This window comes from Trichoplax adhaerens, genomic scaffold, assembly GCF_000150275.1.
Source record: "Trichoplax adhaerens TRIADscaffold_1 genomic scaffold, whole genome shotgun sequence".
Taxonomy (NCBI): domain Eukaryota; kingdom Metazoa; phylum Placozoa; class Uniplacotomia; order Trichoplacea; family Trichoplacidae; genus Trichoplax; species Trichoplax adhaerens.
The window spans coordinates 9,399,340-9,420,648 of record NW_002060943.1 but is presented as its reverse complement, the minus strand read 5'-3'; the positions used below and the strand labels follow the sequence as shown (position 1 = coordinate 9,420,648).

The following is a 21,309-nucleotide window of genomic DNA, read 5'->3' as shown; positions in this document are numbered from 1 at the left end:
CTAAACGTAACCGTATAAATTAATTATTAAATTAAATTTTCGCAGCAAAATTGTTAACGGAGAAATTTTGGAGATGTCCTTATTATTACAAAGTGCACCGGCTCAAGTAGGAAACTACAAAGGTCAAATAAAGAACATTGCAAGTGATATAGACATTTCTTTCACGGACCTTACAAAGGACGGGTATGAAATATTAAATGAATTCTATTTGTGAAGGCTTCATGACTAGAATTTAGTCTATAAATTTTCAGTGAATCTTCCAGTAAGCAATTTAGGAGACTGAAAGATAGTCGTTTATACGATACGATTGTAAGGCCATACAGTCGCAAATCCATAGTAAATCATAGGTATTAAAGAAATGGATACAGTATTTACAATAGTATATTTCATTGAATTACCTAGGAATAATAACAGTACTGTACAACCATATAATATTTTTGTTTGATTTGTAATTTGTACGCAACGCAAAACCGACCTACGATAAAAGTATAATTATGAATTTCTAAGATTGTTTGTAGAGAGTGAAGTACATATACCCATGTATTAGATATTGTAACATAATGATACACGAAGAGACTACTAAGAATTTATTCAGATCCTTTAAATAATTTAACGTATTGTCCCAAGTGGCGCTCTGTTATACTTATGCAGTTGCAGTATGGAGTAGTAAGAGAATATTACCATACTAAGATTAAATTTAAATCTTTAAAAAACTCAGTATTAAGATACCAGCTACAACTACCAGCCGAAATGTATCATTCGGCTACGTGGTATCATATATAACTTATGCTTTTAGAGAGTATCACAACCATGCTATTGTTTCATTATCTCGCAGTTTGTAATTTACCGCTGTTAGCTTCGCAGGAGTTTTGCTCTCATATATGTTGTTATAAAATGATTTCCAAAAAGTAATCATTATTTTATCTATTGTATGTGTGTTTCTCTACAAACTGACTAAAAATATTCTTTATTGGACTTTAGTGCAACCTTACGGAATATGCAAACTTATTTACAAATCTGGACTTGTATGGAAGAGTTGAAGAATAGATTTGCAGAAATGTCACTTAACCTACAAGAAATTACCAATACCAAAACTCTAAAAGTATTTGAGTAAGTTAAAATGTTAGTAACGTAGTGCTATTACAGTAAATTTAAGTGTTTACTAATATTATTTTTTATGCGATGATTTAATTAGAAAATTTTATAGAAGAGAGGTTATTTTACCTGTTTTAAAAGATGCCACTCGGGATCATAACTTGGTAAAATAATAATGTATTATAGCTAAAAGTACTGCTAGAAATCAGGCTCGGGTTTTTGTAGGTTACTACTTCATTTTTGCTATCCCTACCAATAGCTACAGGAACATGAACGATTACTACAAATAACTGATACGGAGAAAATCGATTTGCCAGAAATAATCTCTGACTTTGAGTTAAAGTATAGACAGGTAAAGTATGATTAGTCAAACGTAAATGCACGCGTAATAAATAAAAATGGTAACAATAAGTGGTATCGTTCATTTATTTTATTCTTATTTGAAGGATTTTGATTCGCGATGACTACATTCTCTTGTTTCTTAGATACAACACATTTTAGTTGCAATTGAATGTCACATGATCGTTCAAATGAGAAAGAAAGTAGCTAAAGATCACAGTTTCGTTTTAACTGAGAAAGTTAAAATCGATCATACCCTTCCTAATGATTTATGGCAAAAGGAGGTAAGATTACAGATTACTTATCTTGTAAATCCTGTATTATTGTTAAAGATTGAATTATTACTAAAAACTAGTATTGATATCACAAGATGTAACTTGATACTTATTAGTTAAGAAATTCACGAATTTATTAGGCATAGTATAGTGCATAATTTCTCATCTGATATTCCATTACGCTATAAATAGGGAACAGCTGAAACGATCATAATTGATCGACCTTACTTAGCCGATGACTTTGTTCGATGTTTATCCAAGAATATTAAAGATTCAGGCGATAATATCATCATTAGCAAAACCTATCTTTCTGACTGTTTAAGAAAGTTAGATTGTAAAGTAATGGAAAGAGAACGAATCTGCTACGAAAAGTATGTTTTGTTATTTAATTTTTAATGTAAAGTCAAAGTAAAATTAAAATTGGTTAGCAATGATACAAAGTCTACAGCATCTATATAATGCTATAGATAGTAAAGAATTAATTCTAGACACTTTGTAAACCAATTTTTACGTTTAATATTTTTGTTTATTAGCTATAGTTCATTTTATGAGGGACTGTTAAAACATCTCCGCTACCTATGTCATATAAGAGAACAGGTCAAAAATTTGATGTTATCACGTATTACCCTTAAATAGCCAATTGTCATTCGTTAATGACGTCAGCTGATATATATTATATTTTATCTATAGGAAGTAAAGAATCTCCAATCTACAGTAGGACAAATATCAGAAGAAAATTTTGCTAACGCTCACTTTCAGTTAGCAGATAAATTTTATCAGCTAGTATTAGGTACTTGCGTCTCTATCTGTAGAAAAATTTGGTTCTCTATTATACCAACTATATTAAAATTATCGATTTTTTAATAGAAATTACTGCGCTAAGAGCAAAAATTGCTGATATGAGAGATTACAGCTTAGATCAGGTCAGTATAAAAATGAAAATATCCGCAACCTCGGATAAAGTACTTGTTTTAGGTTGTAAGCCTCTATTTAGGGTTCAGCATTTACCGTTACCCTCCTAACAATTAAATAATAAACGGATTAAGTATAAAATCTTCCTCAATTTTAGGAACAATTCATCCGGAAAAACATTAAAAATTCGTTTGATAATCTGGTAAAAAATTTATATCATTCGTCTACCACACTAAAAAGTCGATTTAATGATTATAGGTAAGATTCTCGATCATTTAAATCTGAAGTTTATAATTGTTGGCGTAAATGTTTCAGCTTTTAAATATAGTTAAGCATTAGTTTTTTTGTAACGGCTCGTAATTTTTAAACCACTCTATCTTCTGATTAAGATGGTTTGTTTAAATCGTGCAGCTACTGTACATACTATGTTATATCGGTTACCGACATAATCTCTTCTATTTATGATTGTAATCATACTTTATTAAATAGCTGTTCCAGAATAATCGTTATGGAATATACCGCATTAAAATAGCAATTTAATGATTAGACATAAGTAGGGCTAAAAATATTACTAAGTCCATGCACTAAGAAATATGCTAAGATAACTAATTGACCATTTAACTGAATTTAGTAGCTATTCTTGTCAATAACACGTAATGCATGTTGCATATGTGAAATTATACCAGCAAATATAGGGTTTATTACTACATAATCATTATTATCTAAAGTAAGCTCTTGGAAGAGATACCAATCTAAGTAGAAAATTGTAACATGAAATAATTTCGTATTTTACTAGAATGGAATATTTCAATCGTGTAGGTTTACTACTTCTTCCCTAATACAATCTGTCTCATATTTTAAATTGCGGAGCTAGCTTCACTATAATTTTCGTAAACATTAAAGTAGTTTATTTTCGTACACTTTACATTTATGACATTAATTGTGTAATAGTTAACTAATTTTGATTATTTTCGTGATATAATCCTTTTAGACTACAAAATCTTATAGTAGGAAATCCTATCATAATATAGTTAAATAGAATTTAGATATCTAGTTGTAAATTTCATAAAGATTACGAAATAAGCTATTGCATATTTACCTGCATTGTGTTCTCTATTGCTTTATTTGTATTCGAAATCTTCGGTGAGGTCTAAAGCTTATTGCATTATCGGGCATTACTATAAGTTTAAAGTGAGCCAGTAAACAAAGCTATTATCATACAAGTTACAAAAGCGAGTCTATAATTATAATCGTTCGTTTATAAATACAATTGTAGTGCGATAAAAAATTACCTACTATATTTATCCTATATTAGTATATTAAACCAACCGATACATTATATGCAGATGCCACTTCTACAATGACATCCAACAAAATATTCAAGAGACCAGGAAAAAAACCATTCAAAAATTAAAAACCGTAAAAGATCAATCAATCATAAGTAAAGGTACATTCTATTACTATCATAGTAAAGTATTAATTTATGACATACTCGTAATTACGATATATGAAGCTGATTAATTAATTATCTCATTTAAATTCGTATTTACCTCTGTTTATGTCAAATGGCATATTAAGTAATAGTTCAAATTAAATTACGTTAGTGATTAATTTATAATTACTTTAAAAATGCTTATCAGCTCCATTTTTAAAACAATATAGATGGATATAAAAAACTAGATGCTATTTTGGAAAAATCGCAAAAATTTCGCGAATTGCATAAGGAAAATATTTATTTAAATCAATATGTAAGCTGAGAAACCTACAATTAAGGATAGGAAATAATTGTAGCATTTTAATTATTTGGTTATCTATTCATTTGCAAACTTTTGATAAGTTTATTATTATCACAGCTAGCTAAATTGAGAACGATGAATGAATGGAAGATTGCAAAGGATAAATTAAGCTTCACAAAAAACGTAAATCCTTGAAATGATCTAGATTTATAATTGTACTTAGAGAGATTAATTAGCTTTAGTAGAAAGTGTACATATTAATAGGTTCCTAATTTAATACGGCTGGCATATTTTCAACAGGAAGAACAATTGAAAGAAAAGGTTAATAAGATGCAAAAGGGAAATTTACAAATAAAGATGAAAGCTGACGAAGAAATTACATTGCTAAGACAGCAGCTGGAAGCTTTACGGAAGGTGTAGTATAGTTAGTTTTTACAGAAAACATAAAATTTAACAGTTGCAGAAGTAAATAAATCTATTATTATCCCTTATTATATATTGTCATACATAAATTTTATAAAATCTTGTATTTCCAATACGGTTACTTATTCAAGCTTAAATTTACTGCTTGTAGATGTATAGTTTTATGAGCACGTAGAGTAATAACGATTGCGTTGCTAATAGATTAACAAACTTTTGTTTTTTAAGTGCATCAGATAGATTATGAATAGTATAAACTGAAATCATATAGAGCCTTGTCTTACGTACACTTACTTTCTATTTTAATTGCTTTTGCAGTGTATAGAGCATTTGGAAAAGGATAGAGAATCGTTACAGAAGAAATTAGCTGCAGAGGTAAAATTTATAGTTACTTCACGTTTGCAAATACGCAGACTAGAAAGTAAAATTATTACTTGATTGTTGCTAACTTAAAACAAAATCTGGAAATTTTTTTAGGAATATGAAAAAGTACAAAAAACTCATGTTGCTCAACAGGTACATACAACACTTATGATGACTTCGATATGAATTTATTTACAAAGTAACATTAGATTAATTTCCTAAATATTTCATTACAGCAAGCTCAGAATAGGAAACAATTGGAACTTGCAAAAAGAGAAAATTTCCTGCAGCTGGTAATACGTTTATGATATACAGTATAATCATATTTTGCTAAATCCATCTTTAGATGCTCTCTATTAATCTACTCACACGATAACAAAATGGAAACATCTCACACTTAGATCGATGACTTAAAAACTAAGGACGTCTTATTGCAAGAAGTTACCGGTTAATTATAGCAGCCTAACTTTCAGTATTGCTAACTAATCAACTTACAATAGCGTACCTTTTGGTAACAGCGTTCTATTAATTTTCTTACTTTATAGGGAAATTCGAAAAGAATCAAAAGGAAGTTGCCGTAGTTGAAGCTAAAGGCAGAAAGGTTCTTAGTGTTAAATTTAAAGCTGTTGCTATATGTAAATGACATAGAAATGTAAGCTAACTAAAGGCTTTATTGCATATAATGCTTTGTTAGGCTGTAGAACATTTACAGAAGAAAATAGCGCACGAAAGATCTCTCAAACTTAATGCTTTCCATAAAGTAGACGATCTTCAAGTTCAAATTAACGAATTTGAAGAGAAGCAATACAGCCTCTTAAACTCTAGTGGTATACTATCATTAAAGATTGATTGACTCTCTGTATCTATTAATTTTTATTGTGTCAGTTGAACAATAATAATTATACAGCGTGATTAACGACAGTGTACTTTATATATCATGCACAGGTCGGGCACAACCATTAAAAGACATTAAACTTAAAACACGTTGTTTTAGCGCTATTCCAAGGGGACCCGGCAGTTCTCACATACAAGCAGGTTAGATCACCGTATCCTATTTATGTCCATTTAAAATTTCGGATTGTTATGAATACATGGAATTTGATTTCTAATATTAAAAATTTTTCACTATATTAGCAAATAACGATCGCATTAAAAGGATGACAAGGCCCAAAACTGTAAGTTAATTTGCTCAAACTACTATTAAGCTAATTATCAATAAATAAGTGTTTTGTCTTAGTTTAATGCATACCATATGTACTATGCGAGTATAGCTAACTGTTACCATAGATTCAGTATTGGTTAACTCTACTTCATATACAAGTAAATTTTAATAATGTGAATTCTTCAATCTTGGGTTAGTGTAATGCTCGTTTGCGAACTAGTCGATCTACTCGCGAAGAAAGCATTGAAGGAGTGGAGATACAAGAATTATAGTACCTAGGTGACTTTAAAAGATGATTACGGATAAACTTTGCCATGATACCCAATTTTTGAATGAAATTTATTAAAGCCATAGAATCTTTCTATGTGATTTTGATTTGTAGCCTACGTGCAATTATTACTTAAATCCTTCGAGTTTCTAGTATTTTATTATATTTCCGTATTACATTTTACGCTATCACTAACATTTTTAATCTGTATGTAAAAACATTTTAAGCACTTGTTGATAATAGTATTTTTTGAAAGCTAATTCCTAGTTAACTTGAAAGGGTTAATGGAAATCTATTTATTAAATAAACTTGATCTAAATTCTTTTGATGTGATACCGTGTTACGAAAATAATATTATTGAAGCATTAGGCATACTAAAATAAATTATGCTAATGAATTGCTACCCAATAAAATACTTGATCATTCCTTAGCCTTATTCCTTTCAGAAGACTAATTTTGTATTTATTTCACATTAATGTAGGTATAGTGCACAACATACTGATAAAAGATAGTTAATTGAGTAAATAATTAACACAAAAAATAATCGCAAGGTTAATTAGCTAGTATAAAATCCTCCATCAAATTTCCGAGAAAATCCATTATTTGTAACCGCATTGTGGTGGCCCTCTATATATAATACAAGTTATACACAATGTTATACAAATCATAGTAATTATACGAAAGTGCTGTAAAGTATGCTAGATATTTTATTTTAATTTCAACAAAACTATTTATAATACCAATTGCTCCTTTGACCCTATTCGGATTTTCTTTTGTACTGGATTGATACGTTTTAATCGGTAACTTCTTCAAGTCAATTTTAGCAGGTGTTGTTTTAGGGCGATTTCGTAATATTCGTCTATAGTGGAGTCGGATTGTATTAGCTAGTACTATTATAATTTTAAGAACTCAAACTAATAGCTATATTGTTACAAGGAACTCTTAAGAATATTCTATATAAATATTACTTGTGCGGTTTGTTAAGTGTCTCAGCTTGTAGTAATGTCTCATTTGTGTCTTTTAGAAATTCGCTGTGGTGATCATAATAGGATTTCAATGCGAAATCTAAGCTATCTTTTGGTTCCTAGAGAGAGATAGAAGTTGCAATATAAGAGTTTCGCTCAAAGCTAGCAAAGAAAGCATTCGAATTTAAATGTTTTTATTAATAAAATAACCTCCTCATCGTAACTGAAATAACTTCTTCTCATGCTTTGAAGGGTATGAGTTTGATGAAGCCGATCCCACGTCACATTATCGACAGGCTTGAAGTTTCTTGGAAATGTTTGCTGTAGGCGTAAATTTTATAGAAGTAGCATCGTTAAAAACTCATTAATATCTAATTTGAAAACTTTTAGAAAAGAAATGCTATATCACAACGTATTTACAGTCAAATTCTTTAAGACTGCGTATTAAATTAAATTAATTTTATAATTAAATGAGGTGCTAAAGCGCAGTTATTATCACAGCAGTTGGTATCATTATAATACATGAATAAACGTCAGTTCAGAAACCATAATAAGTTCTCCTATATACATACATGCGATGGTTCGTTGCCGTTAAAACTACGTTCGTTTTCATAGCAAGGAAATGGAAAAGGATTTCTAGGCATGGTATACAGTTTGCGACATTCAATATTAATGAATCTTAAAAATTATAATCTAGCAAGAGTCTCAAAGCAGCAAGAATGCATTAAAGTTTTCGGTCTTGTAAATTAATGATTTAATTAGTTGACCCAATATGTCAATTATCGTACTGTATTTTCTATAATATCAATCCAGCATAACAGGGTCCTACACCAAACTTAAAAGGCAGCATTGCTTTTCATTTGTTACTATGGCTATTAGTTACCATAGTAACGTGCATAAACCGGCAAAATACAGTACATTGATGATGATGTTGGTTTAGTATCCTTTTCAATTGTTCTTTGATACATTACGGTATACAGTACAGTATCCTGTATAAATTACATATATAAATTATATTATATTATTAGACTGCCCTCTGTTTGTGCAAAGGCAAAGTAATAAATATCAATAAATAATAATTTTCCAATTATTGTATACGCGTATACTTTTTTTGGATATATACTCGTATACATATTTCTAGTAATCTACGTAATACATTACGTTTTTTTAATTTTTGCAAATCTACAATCGTATGCGTTGTTTGCATATGATAAATCAATGTATTTGATAGATAATAAAGTTTGATGTAACTAAGTATCATTCATAGTTAACAAACGCAGTAGATATATGGAATACTTTGAAATATAAATCATTAGTATCTATATGTTAAAAGTCAACGTAATCTGCAAAGACTAGACTAGAGAGTAGATTCAATTTGTTAGATATAAAGGTCACAAGACAAGCATAATCATTCATTCCGTCTAAATTAATTCACTTCAGCATATGCCTGGGTATTACTATTATTAATTTGATTTAATTACTTGATCATAATATTACATTTCCCTGTTATAATATCAGGCTAAGACAGATTACTATAAAGCTATGATTAAGACATTATATTTTCAGAACTATCCCTTAAGATATTCACATATCAAGCTTATCCAATTTTTTTACATATATACAAGTAGATAAAGATCTTGCATTAAAAAGTATCTGGCCGCTCTACCTAAAGCTAAGGTAATCTATCTCAAAACTCAATAGTGTAGATTTAAATAGAAGTTAAAGGCTTTTATTAAGTATTTATAATAATAGTTACATAGTTACTACTAACAAGAATCTAAAGTAATATCCTAAACCGGAATGAATCAAAAACGGCTCCTATCCGTAGGTCTTATTAATCGTATTTACAGTAGCTCGCTCAATCCATTTATGGCAACCAAGCTGCCTACAATCACCACTGAATCATCCATCGGCAGAAGCAATTTTCCCAAATAGGCAATCTATCGTAATATCGCCCTCGCTGTAATTCAATGTCATTCGTAGCTTGTTACCTTGTATTGTAAGCGTCGTAGAACTAAGAAATTTCAGAGATTGTACTGTTTAAGTTATAGTTATAAAACATGGGGCATTTCATTCGTCTTATCTACACTTTAGCTACCGCATTAAAATCACATGCTACAAATATTCTTATGTGTTAGAATACAGTATACGTACTACAAGTAGTTAAGTTCATATTAGATCATTTTCAATTATTATGATTTCTTTGTGTTGTGTTGTTATCGTACGCGATGGCATATCTAGTTTGAGTGAACGAAATAAAGAGCAATTCAAAAACTCAATTATGAACTGGTAGTTTCGTTACATGATCAACAGGTAGATGTGCTAAGGGTTCGGCTCATAATCGGTATATAGTGCAAGTCTATCTACTTGATTTACGATTAGTTTTCCTTTAAAGTCTAACACAGTAAAGTAAAGTGTTGGATTTCTTCATAACTGGGGTATATTTGATTCACACAAGGTAATAACACCATGTCCCATACTTACACAGTATAATCAACTACCATTAGTAATTTAGAAATATCTAACATTAGTAGTCAACTGTTATCTAATAAGGAAATCCTGAGAATACCTAAATGTTAGCAATTTAACTACGCCAAACATGTAATCAACGTTATCGAATATGGACGCATGACTACAGATCTAGTCATTGCAATCTTCTTAAGGGCTATTGCTTTTCTAAACCAACTGTTAAGCAGTAGTAATGTATTACTGTAGTGCAGCATGAAAGTCGACCAACTTGGCCATATATGTACTGTACAATGTAGACCTTTTTCTTTTACCACTATCATAGAGGCTCTATGGACTGGACATTATAGTATCTACTGTAAATTATTTTGCATACGATCCCCCTTAAAGTCTAAATCTATCTATAGTTGGCTTAATTATATTTAGTCAAGCTATAGAGCTGAAACTTGGATCTAAACCTGATATGACTATATGTCTTTTCTGACTGTGTTCTCTTCTTATGCATCAACAAATCCCGTATCCTGATTTTACTCCCTTAAATAAAACTACGTTTCCTTCTCAACAATCATCGGTGTCGTCTATTCTACTGCGAGTCTTAGCTAATTATAATTCATAATTCTGAACGCATATTGCAAATACATTGCACACAGTACTGTTTTGACACTTGCAGATCTACTATAAATCACGTATATTCACTCACCAACAATCAAAACGCGTCAAGGGTTTCTTTACAGATGTGGGTACGTGAATTATGGATCACTTGTATATTCAGAACAATTATAAACTGTACTGATTACATGTCATAGTTCTGCATGGCACTAGCTACGCATTTGACAACAAAAAGGAGACCTCATAATTTCGTTAACAAATATCTATTGTACAGTATTTGCAACTCTTTTATTTTACCGCAAATCGCTCAAGATTACCACTGTCCATAACTGCATACGTACCCTAAAACATCTTTGAGCTGCGCTCTGAATTGACGTAAAGACATAATATGTAATCTCTTCAGATACTGTATACTGAATGTTCAATTTATGCTTGCATAGAATTCTGCGTACTGTCCTTGACGATTTGTGCGTTGTTTTACTTTAGTGTTCTACGTAGAGTAATGCAAATTTTTCTACTTCTATGGACATACGCGGCTATAAAAACAACGTGATTAAAATTTTAAAATGAGCCAATAATTATAATTAGACCAAAAAAGAGAATATTCCACTTCTTATAGCTTCCATATTCTTATTTAAGCGACTATTCGGATCGTAGTTCTAGTACTGCATCACAATATTTTATTTGAAAAAGTGATTTTACATTGAATTGCTATAAGTAGTCATTTCAAGAATCTCCGAGGCAAAACACAAGATTTAAGTAATTCATGATATTTATTATTATAAATAAGAATTCATCTACACTTTTAAGCTAGAGAGAACTATCTCGTAATATTTCGATTTGTTTACTATTAGTTACACCAGTATCGATAATATACCTTACGATCATTAAATCAATTTTTGGATCTTTCAGGGCACAAATGGCAGTATATGCAATGTAACTTTAAATTTTAAAACACAGATTATGGGGTAATGACTAACTAATCCAAACTGTCGTGGTGCCACATAGTTTAAACATGTGTATTTTTCTATCTTGACTAGGCGTTACATAGTGAACTGCTAAAATAACATGACAGTATTATTTATACTAGCTTGCTAGGTTATAGCAAAGAGTTTGAGCTGATCATGTGGCCGATATATTGTATTAGTTAAGATATTAATCACTTATTAGTATCTACGTTTAAGTCTAATTAATACTAAATAGCATAATTTAGGCTAGTAAATAAGCAGATAATCATAGGAGAGTGGCAACATAGAATGACGCTTACTTTTTGCCAGATTTCTTAAGTCCAGGTCCACCTAAAATCATGAAGAATCTATTAGATAGCAGTATCAAAATGGCTCTCTGATAATTTATAATTACAGTAGATATAAATTCTATTCTAAAATCTACATGTATACATTGTATAGTATGTGCACCACAAGATAACATGCCAATTTAATATTTTAGACAATGTTTATAGACTTGCTAGTTCATCTAATGTATACAATATTGTATTACATTATACAGTACATTTAACAGGAGCATTACAACACGTGAAGTAATTTTATAGTTAGCCAATTGATAAAGTAGTGAATTTAGTAGATAAAATTACGTATTCAGAAGAACTATCAATTTGTAAAATTTCACTTTATAGTCTTCAACGAAATAAAACAGGCAGAACTATTTGTGATATCAATCGAATTACCGAAAGGTCCCCGTTGGGACGCCTTTGCTTTTGCCTCATCTAATTTCTTCTTTTCTTCTCGTAGTTGTTGCTTGCGAGCTGCTTCATCCTAAATTATGATCAATATACGTACTGTATTTAGAGGGTAGGCTACATTGTAAAATATGATTTATTGAGCGAACTCTACAAGAACCGGCTGCTGGATGTACAAGTAGCTTTATACTTAAATTAATTACGTTATTTCATTTTTAGTTAATAACGAATATATCACGTACAACAATACTTTACATTATCTGCAGGATAATACGTTACTAGTAATATTTACGTATCAGCATAACGTAATATAATATACGAGTATTTAGACATTCGGTAATAATCTTATGATGATACAAGTTGAAACCGAATGATGTTGTCGTTAGTTTGCGTATGAGCTTTTAATTAATGTACATTTTCGAAGCAATAAGGTGAAACAGTATTGCTACTAATTGTTGATGCTGAAAGATTGTACTACAGTAGTTTCTTAAGCACAGAAAATGTAGATGAATTGTATTTTAAATTTTGTTGCAACTTAGCAGCCTAATACATTACTGTACTTGTAATTATAATTATCTTGTAAGATTGTTTAGTACTTACTTCGTCCATATCTTTGGAGTCTTTCTTTGGCTGTTTGAGCGGTTTTTTTTTCCCTCCTACAGTATAAAGTCAAAAGATTTTTACTTCATGATCATACTGTATGATGTGACAATTATTTTAATCAATTGCACCAGCATGATGGGATTAAAAGAAGAGAGGAGCATAAAGTCATACAGGAACTCTACTAGGATAGCAGGGCTGTGGCGGTTACATGTTCAAGGCCGGGATAGCCTGGACTGTATGTAGTATCTTATTTGTTAGTAACTTGGTATTACTGACATTTACTGTACTTACAATTTAAAGTTATAATTATTACTTGTGTATATTATATGTATTATAAAGTAAAGTAAAGTCATGATCGTATAGTAGAAGCTCTTTAGCATGCTTAAAATGCGATATATTGCGAAAATTGATAGGTGTACCTTCTCTTCCAGGCATTTTTTAGATTTCTACCAGCCTTGTGCGGAGTTGTGCGTCGACTTTTCAGTAATGGTTGTTAAATGATGATTGTTAGCAGCAGTAAGTGTTTACTATGGAGTCCAGTACAGTATAGCACACGTGCTACAGTACAATATTACAGTAGAAATTACTCGTGTACTGTACTGTATTTTTTTGACTGGTTATTGAAACTGCACAGTACGGTTACTACCGTACGCAATCGTACTGTACGCTGTACAGCACGTCTATTAACTTTAGTTATTACTGAATATACGAGTACAGTATACGAGATTAGTGTTATAATTGTTTATATGTATATATATATATATACAGTATATTGCATTATAGTTATCAAAAAACCTCTGCCGCATAAACTGGACCGTATGGGATGATACACGAGTGCAGTATAGCATACGAGATTAGTGTTATAATTATATGTATACTTCATTATAATTATCAAAAAACTTCTTCATTACAGGTTTGTCTGATCAGTCTCTGCCGCATAAACTGGACCGTATGGGATACACGAGTACAGTATAGTATACGAGATTAGTGTTATAATTATATATATATATATATATATTATTGCATGATAGTTATCAAAAAACTTCGTCATTACAGGTTTGTCTGATCAGTCTCTGCCGCATAAACTGGACCGTATGGGATACACAAGTGCACTATAGCATACGAGATTAGTGTTATAATTATATGTATATATATATACAGTATATTGTATTATAATTATCAAAAAACTTCTTCATTACAGGTTTGTCTGATCAGTCTCTGCCGCATAAACTGGACCGTATGGGATACACGAGTGCAGTATAGCATACGAGATTAGTGTTATAATTATATATATATTTCATTATAATTATCAAAAAACTTCTTCATTACAGGTTTGTCTGATCAGTCTCTGCCGCATAAACTGGACCGTATGGGATACATGAGTACAGTATAGTATATGAGATTAGTGTTATAATTATATATATATATATATATTATTGCATTATAGTTATCAAAAAACTTCGTCATTATAGGTTTGTCAGATCAGTCTCTGTCGCATAAACTGGACCGTATGGGATACACGAGTACAGTAGAGCATACGAAATTAGTGTTATAATTATATATATATATATATATATATTGCATTATAGTTATCAAAAACTTCGTTATTACAGGTTTGTCTGATCAGTCTCTGCCGCATAAACTGGACCGTATGGGATACACGAGTGCAGTATAGCATACGAGATTAGTGTTATAATTATATATATATTTCATTATAATTATCAAAAAACGTCTTCATTACAGGTTTGTCTGATCAGTTTCTGCCGCATAAACTGGACCGTATGGGATACACGAGCGCAGTGTAGTATACGAGATTAGTGTTATAATTAGATATATATATTTCATTATAATTATCAAAAAAACTTCTTCGTTACAGGTTTGTCTGATCAGTCTCTGGCGCGTAAACTGGACCGAGTACAGTGTACCTACCTCAGAGTTTAGGCTGAAGTTCAGTTTGACCAGGTTCTTAACCTTAACTCAGCGACTCAGTTAACATACATTATTTCGTAAAGCCTGATACACATCATAAATATATTTTAAATAAAAGAACTACAGTTATTAATTACAGTAAATAAATTAACTGTAAATTAACTTCTTCCTCAGTTGTGGAATCTCGTATCAATATATCAATTGCTTAATTAGTTTCATTTAGTGCTGTACAGTGTACAGTACGATTATGTACCGAAGCGTAGACTTTCAAGTCCTAAACGCATAATCTGCACGCAGAAAATCATAATTAGAGATCGCTATGTGAAGTACTATAATTATACATAGCGACGGAAAACAGATTTTATGCTTTACGATGGCAGTGTTGTCCACGTCTAGATCTGCAATCAACCTAAGTTTACAGCAAGTAAATTTTCGGACAATCTGGGTACTTTAGAGTCTGCAAGCAACAATAAATTCGCCCGGGCTACCAGAAATTGACCAAATCATTTCCTGTGCATCGCTATCACTTCGGTAAACTGAACGGGTGCCTACTGTAGACTGATTGCAAGGAGTACTTACGGCAACGAGTTCTACGGCGTTCTACTACTGCTTCACAATTAGTTATAACTAATCACTTAAATAAGCCTTTGCGGTAAGTGGTAAAGGTACATACCGTTCCATTACGTGCAAATGAACTCGACAAGTACAGTACTGTACATTGTACAACAGTCAATAGTATATCGAAATACTGAAAAAGGCCTTGCACATTAATTTACCACACACTCTACTGTAAATAAACCAAGGTGCTAAGGCCTAAGGGCATGCAAGAAATTAGTCACAGCATCTTGCGAATGAAACCATTCTCTTCAAGTAATAAATATATAATTTTAATTGAAGAAATCTTTCTGAAATTATTTATGTCAAACATAATACAAAAGCAAGCACCTCCGGCTTCATTTTATCCACGAAAATAATTAATTAAACGAACATTTCTTTCAAATATTAATAGAACAGGCATTTGATTCCTGTAGTCAAATAGACGATTGTTGCTATCATATATAATCAAGGTTGTCATGAATTAGTAGAAGTTCACCGCTAACCGTGACCAGCGATTTCACTTTCTTATTAAATATACAGTGAAATATTTATGGTACTGTATACGGGTGTAACCGTATGCTTAAACTTGATTGAAAAGTTTGTTGTACCGGACATATTTGAAGCAGTGGTACAGAGTAAAATATATCTGGTATTTTACGTTAGATAGCATCATAGTACTAATACAATAGCGTGCTAAAGCGTTAACTGGATCAAAAGTACTGTACCAAAGTATACATGATAATACATAAATACCAAATATTACAGCTGATAAATATTGATACCAATAATTACGTATATATTATATATACAATGGAGATAAATTACAAGAGCAGTGCAAAGGGTAGGAAAAATAAAGAGATATAAGAGAAAATCAAATTTCTTTTCTTAGATTGAAGGAAATTATATCTTTACCATCCAATGGTGAGAAGCAATATACAACAATCTATATTCACAACAGACGTAGCTAAAAATTTTACAGTCTTCTAAATCGTTCTACAGTAAAAAGCAATATCGTTATAATCGCTTGGCAAAGAAGTAGATTCGATTTGCCTTAGCGATAACGAGTAATTCTTAACGATCTCGGTTATCTAACAGATCATAAAATATTATCTTAGAATACTACCGTTCCTTAAAACTTTGATATTAGCGACAAAGAATATGTTAACTTTAAAGAGACAGCGGCAAGAAGATAGTATTGCGATTCAAAGATGACAGCACAAGTATCAAGACGCTATTCTCGTAAAATATGTTCAAATTAAAATATATTCATCAATCAAGTAAGTCAATTTGTCAGTGCGATACATTGAGTAAAATTTCTAACCAACATGGACATGACGTAATAAACTGCCTAGTATAATTACGACCCCAACCTTTCACAAAACTAATACGTATCGAATAAGGGTATCTTGGACCAACGTATGGCCTTATCTGCTGAGGCATATCAACTCTAGCATAGTTAAATACCTTTAATGAGTATCCAGGTTGGACCTTTTTAACTTCCGTGTTATGAGTCGATTGAATATTTTTATTATACAATGGGCTATTAACATATAAAGGATGCTCACTGCGGTTATAAATCCATACAGAATCATCTTCACGCGATAGTTGCAATCCGTAGCCGATACGGTGGAATACTCGGCTATCACACTGATTCGAATCAGTATTGGAAATATTTCCAGAAACACCATCACGGTTTAGGGCACCTAACCAAAATCCTTCTCCTTCAGGCAGTTGTTGAAAAATATTGACGGTTGAACTTTTAACATCAAATATTCTACCAACACGTTCACGAAATTCCCAATACGCGATAGCACACCAACTGCTATCGAAAGAAGCTTTACATATTGACGAATACGATGAATGATCATCTTTATATAGAAATAGAAACAAAAACGTCAAATATATACTACTACAACAAGATCATAATGCGAACATTATAAAACATGAAGTAGTACGAGTGCTGATCAGATCATGTCGGCAACAACCACCCTTTATTAGTCCATTAATTAAAGAATTCAAGGATTTACGGCCAAATCAAATACTAAAAATTAGGCAAATTTTATCACTAGTTTGTATCACAAAGACCTTAAAATGTCATGTATTATATGTTAATAAATTTCGTTCCATACAAATTCGATGAATAGAAGTTATCTTAGATTAGCTCTACTACAGTATAAGAATAAACCGCTGATAATGCTACATCAGATTTAAAAAGTAGAGCGTATGGTGCCTAAGTAATGGAGCTAGCAGCCGCTAGACATACTCTTTCCGCTACATTGATTGTTTGATGAATAGCAATTAAACACAGGAGACAGATCGATCTCAATACTGTAAACATCAATTTTGTCATAGACTCTTCTACGACTAGGTAACTGACTACATTACAGTCAGGAATAAAAATATCGTCGAGATCAGAAAAAGTTTTTAGATCTATCCCAACAGTTGGTAGGTGAGCTTGCATTAAAGATAATTCATAGTACCTGTAAGGTTTTATTTAGGCTAGCAGCACTAACGCTGATCTAAATGTTCAGTTGATTGATTTTATTTTATTTATTTATTGTTTTATTATTAATTCTAATTATTTATTAGAACGTTATAAAGTAAGCATTTGATTCTATGAAATAGTATGTACAGTGGTGTACTGTACCGCGCACTTAACTTTCAATCTCGATGTTATCAAAAAAGAATTTCTAGAGTAGAAGATCACATAATACAGTACTCAGTACTCTACCGTATAGTATGGTACTGTACGGTACATATCACTGTGTTATTTTGGTACGCTTTCAGAACTGTCCAGTACAGTATTTCGTATGGTGTTATTTATTAACTGGAAAGAGTTTTATCAGCGTAAAGTCCGTATAAAAAAAATATAATATAAAATGAAATCAAATATAGAAAAAATTGCGATGTTCTCAGACGGTATTTACAAGAAAATTGAAGGCGTTTTGTAGTTCCACGACACAATATCATCAAACGTAGTCTACTTAAACGTTTATTTCATAAACTGTAGAAGAATTATATAATTAGAATTAGGAATATGTTCACGTCTTATTTACTCTACGTACCGAAACTTTTACCAGCAGAATCAAATGATATTGACGGATTGCTCGAATCTAAAATAAGAAAATTATCTAAAATTAAATTCTGTAACACAAAATTTTGTTTTTAAAGCCGACGCGATAAACGGAGAAGTATTATCAAGCACTGGAAGATTAAAATTTAAAAGCAAATTTTAATTATAGCGCAATTCTTAAAATTTTCCCTTATACTAGACAAGACATTACTACACTTAGCCACTTCTTTTCAATCATTGCTACGTTCATTATTATATTTACGCTCTTTGAATTTTTTATCAAGTCTAACAGTAAATTAATTTAATGTTTACTGTCTGCAGCAGTACTGTAGTTCACTAACCACAGTATCAATGAGGTCTGTCGAGTACTACGGTACCATAACTTGTGTAACATGGCTATAATTCATTCGTAACATTAATAAACGCTTAAGCGCATTCTACACCGACTGTTCATATTAAGACAATGTGTCGGCAACAAGGTAAATCACAGCCATTATTCATCATGTTATGCTGAAATTAACTAACGGTGAAACTTTCATTCTTAAAATTGAATAAACGGTACCTAGCTAACTGCTAGACAAACAGAACAGAAGGTGTCGCTACTTAGAGAGAATATACCGGACGCTTAATTATCTCAATGAACGCTTACCTGCTTCAGTAGAATCACAGGGTAAATCATTTAATTGGTAGATAACGTAAGGTGATGGCACAGATTCTAAGAAATTAGAAAAGATAAGTAACGTAAGAGGTTGCATTCTTGTACCATCTTACATTTTTTAAAACTGTTGCAATTACTGTATGAAACAGAAAATAGCACAGTAAGGATAAGAGACGAAGATATTGTAAATTAAATTTACAAATCAACCAAAGTTGACGCTTACGAGAGCCTTCCATCATACCTTGTAGATTTATACGGCCATAATGGTGTGGGTTTATACAAACTAAGTGAAGATCTGAAGGTGCTGGAGTAATACCAGTTATTTCATCTAAATCGTTTTCAATGCAGGTGGTACATGTTGCCAATCTCTTTAGTTCATAATCCTCTCCTATCATATCGGGCCAACGAAAAAGACAAGACAGTAATACATGAAACTTTACGTCCATAGTTGTACCATCGCTGTGTCTAATTTGGACCTTGCTTGTCGTTACTATACAGTTCGACTTGATACCACCGCGGGATTCGATACATTTTACTAAATTCTCGAACTGCTTGATGGAAATACTTTTCAATAAGCCATAGACAGTGCGTTTCAGTTGTTCATCATTGAAATTTTTTAATAAGAAATTATTGATAGATTCCGAATTAATCGATGCCGAAGGTGATTGAAGTTGTGATGATGGCGAACGGGCGGTGTCATGATCACTATTCGTCGGGTCATTCACAATTTTGCTTGCCCGACACCGCCACAATCGCCTGAACAAGTTGTTCCGCTTTCTCCTAAACATTCATTTATTAATATCCAGAAAAATCGTCATGAAGACTTGACGGTAGCTTTAAGCGCGTTTCATCCGCTACAGAGTTGGAGACCAAATGTACAGCGTGCCTTCTTAACACGTCTATATTCCCAAACAATAATGCACACTTTTTCCGATAGACGTAAAAAAAAATGGCAATACACTTAGAATCTAAACCGTCGATTTGTTTCTCGCTACCCTACTGGTAACCTTGAATAAAAAAGCCAGCAGTCACTTCGGTCAGACAGTCTCCTGACAGGCACAGCTTTGATGAAGGTTACTCGTTAAATTTATTGGTTAATTGAATCACGTGGGGTGTCTAGACGCTAAGACGCAGTCTTCAAAGTGGTTTGTAGACAATGATTGGCACTTAAAGATGATGATTGGCTAGCTCTAGCCATTCAACAGAAATAGCACATCGTTGTCATTGTAGTACTGTACTGCATGCTGTAGCGCATAGTAATATAGCCTACTTCTGCTGATGAGTAGTACAGTCTGATAAAAACAGTAAATAAAGTACAATACTGTACACAGTGTAAAATTGGATCTATACGTTACATTATAGCAGAATATGACATCTGTAACTGTGTCAATTAGTCTGTGACTCCTTAGCCCTACGTCAAGTACAGCGGAGACTCCTAAAATAAAGTTCACAGTTATGGAAGACAAAGATCTACCTTGCACCTGGACAGAATACTCTTCGGATGGACAGACTTTTCTGAACAACTGTACCGTACACTGTACTCTACTGTACAGTACATACAGTAAATAACGCCAACAACTACTTTATTGAGTAACGACAACGGGTAATTGGTATGGATCTTCTGTGTCTACTTTTCTTTAATTGCTTCTACCAATTCAAAAAGCATTTATAACGCTATATAACTTCTTTCAAGCACAATTTAGTAAAATAGAATAATATTACTTCACTTTTGTTAGAAAAATAAGTGATATACTGTACTTAAGATAGAATTCGACTTAATGAATGTTACAGTATAACCATAAAGGTACAGTACTGTACAGTACAGTATGTCTAAGATATTTTAGCCGATAAATTTTAACGAGCAAAATCAAGGAACCCCTTTATTCTGCACAAATTATACATCAATCGGTAGAGAAAAGCTAAATAACATAGTTCATCAATTAAAATCTGCGTGCGACGTCTATTTTCTTCATAATAACTAGTTAAAGTCTTTGAACAAGGCGATATAAGGTCCAAATATCCGACCGTCCGAGACGAGACAATACAATACTGCAGAAAGAAGCGCGACTGCCAACGTTTGTTGACTGCTGTCTACACCAGTACTAATAATGTGGAAGCTGATTATTTTACTAGCCATTTC

The 21,309-nt window shown here is 31.8% G+C and overlaps 3 protein-coding genes across 3 annotated transcripts; 1 reads left to right on the top strand and 2 right to left on the bottom strand.

The window, feature by feature from the left end:
* Nucleotides 1–1,057: 1,057 nt before the first annotated feature.
* Nucleotides 1,058–6,574, top strand: TRIADDRAFT_52370 (uncharacterized protein; the record flags this gene model as incomplete). The annotated part of the gene is made up of 21 exons (XM_002108866.1): nucleotides 1,058–1,110; nucleotides 1,196–1,259; nucleotides 1,355–1,447; nucleotides 1,581–1,718; nucleotides 1,902–2,080; nucleotides 2,243–2,306; nucleotides 2,400–2,499; nucleotides 2,577–2,632; nucleotides 2,779–2,879; nucleotides 3,968–4,068; nucleotides 4,284–4,369; nucleotides 4,658–4,771; nucleotides 5,096–5,152; nucleotides 5,255–5,293; nucleotides 5,377–5,433; nucleotides 5,542–5,587; nucleotides 5,686–5,741; nucleotides 5,835–5,967; nucleotides 6,086–6,175; nucleotides 6,275–6,315; nucleotides 6,500–6,574. 21 exons carry the CDS (start codon nucleotides 1,058–1,060, stop codon nucleotides 6,572–6,574), a joined length of 1,743 nt encoding a protein of 580 aa, XP_002108902.1.
* A 4,807-nt stretch (nucleotides 6,575–11,381) lies between these two features.
* TRIADDRAFT_63539 (expressed hypothetical protein) lies at nucleotides 11,382–13,347 on the bottom strand (the record flags this gene model as incomplete). Its single annotated transcript, XM_002108132.1, has 5 exons — nucleotides 11,382–11,550; nucleotides 11,878–11,908; nucleotides 12,298–12,385; nucleotides 12,910–12,965; nucleotides 13,332–13,347. 5 exons carry the CDS (start codon nucleotides 13,345–13,347, stop codon nucleotides 11,421–11,423), a joined length of 321 nt encoding a protein of 106 aa, XP_002108168.1. The 3' UTR covers nucleotides 11,382–11,420.
* A 3,381-nt stretch (nucleotides 13,348–16,728) lies between these two features.
* On the bottom strand, nucleotides 16,729–19,615 carry TRIADDRAFT_52368 (uncharacterized protein; the record flags this gene model as incomplete). The annotated part of the gene is made up of 4 exons (XM_002108131.1): nucleotides 16,729–17,306; nucleotides 18,504–18,551; nucleotides 19,161–19,226; nucleotides 19,411–19,615. 4 exons carry the CDS (start codon nucleotides 19,613–19,615, stop codon nucleotides 16,729–16,731), a joined length of 897 nt encoding a protein of 298 aa, XP_002108167.1.
* Nucleotides 19,616–21,309: the final 1,694 nt, after the last annotated feature.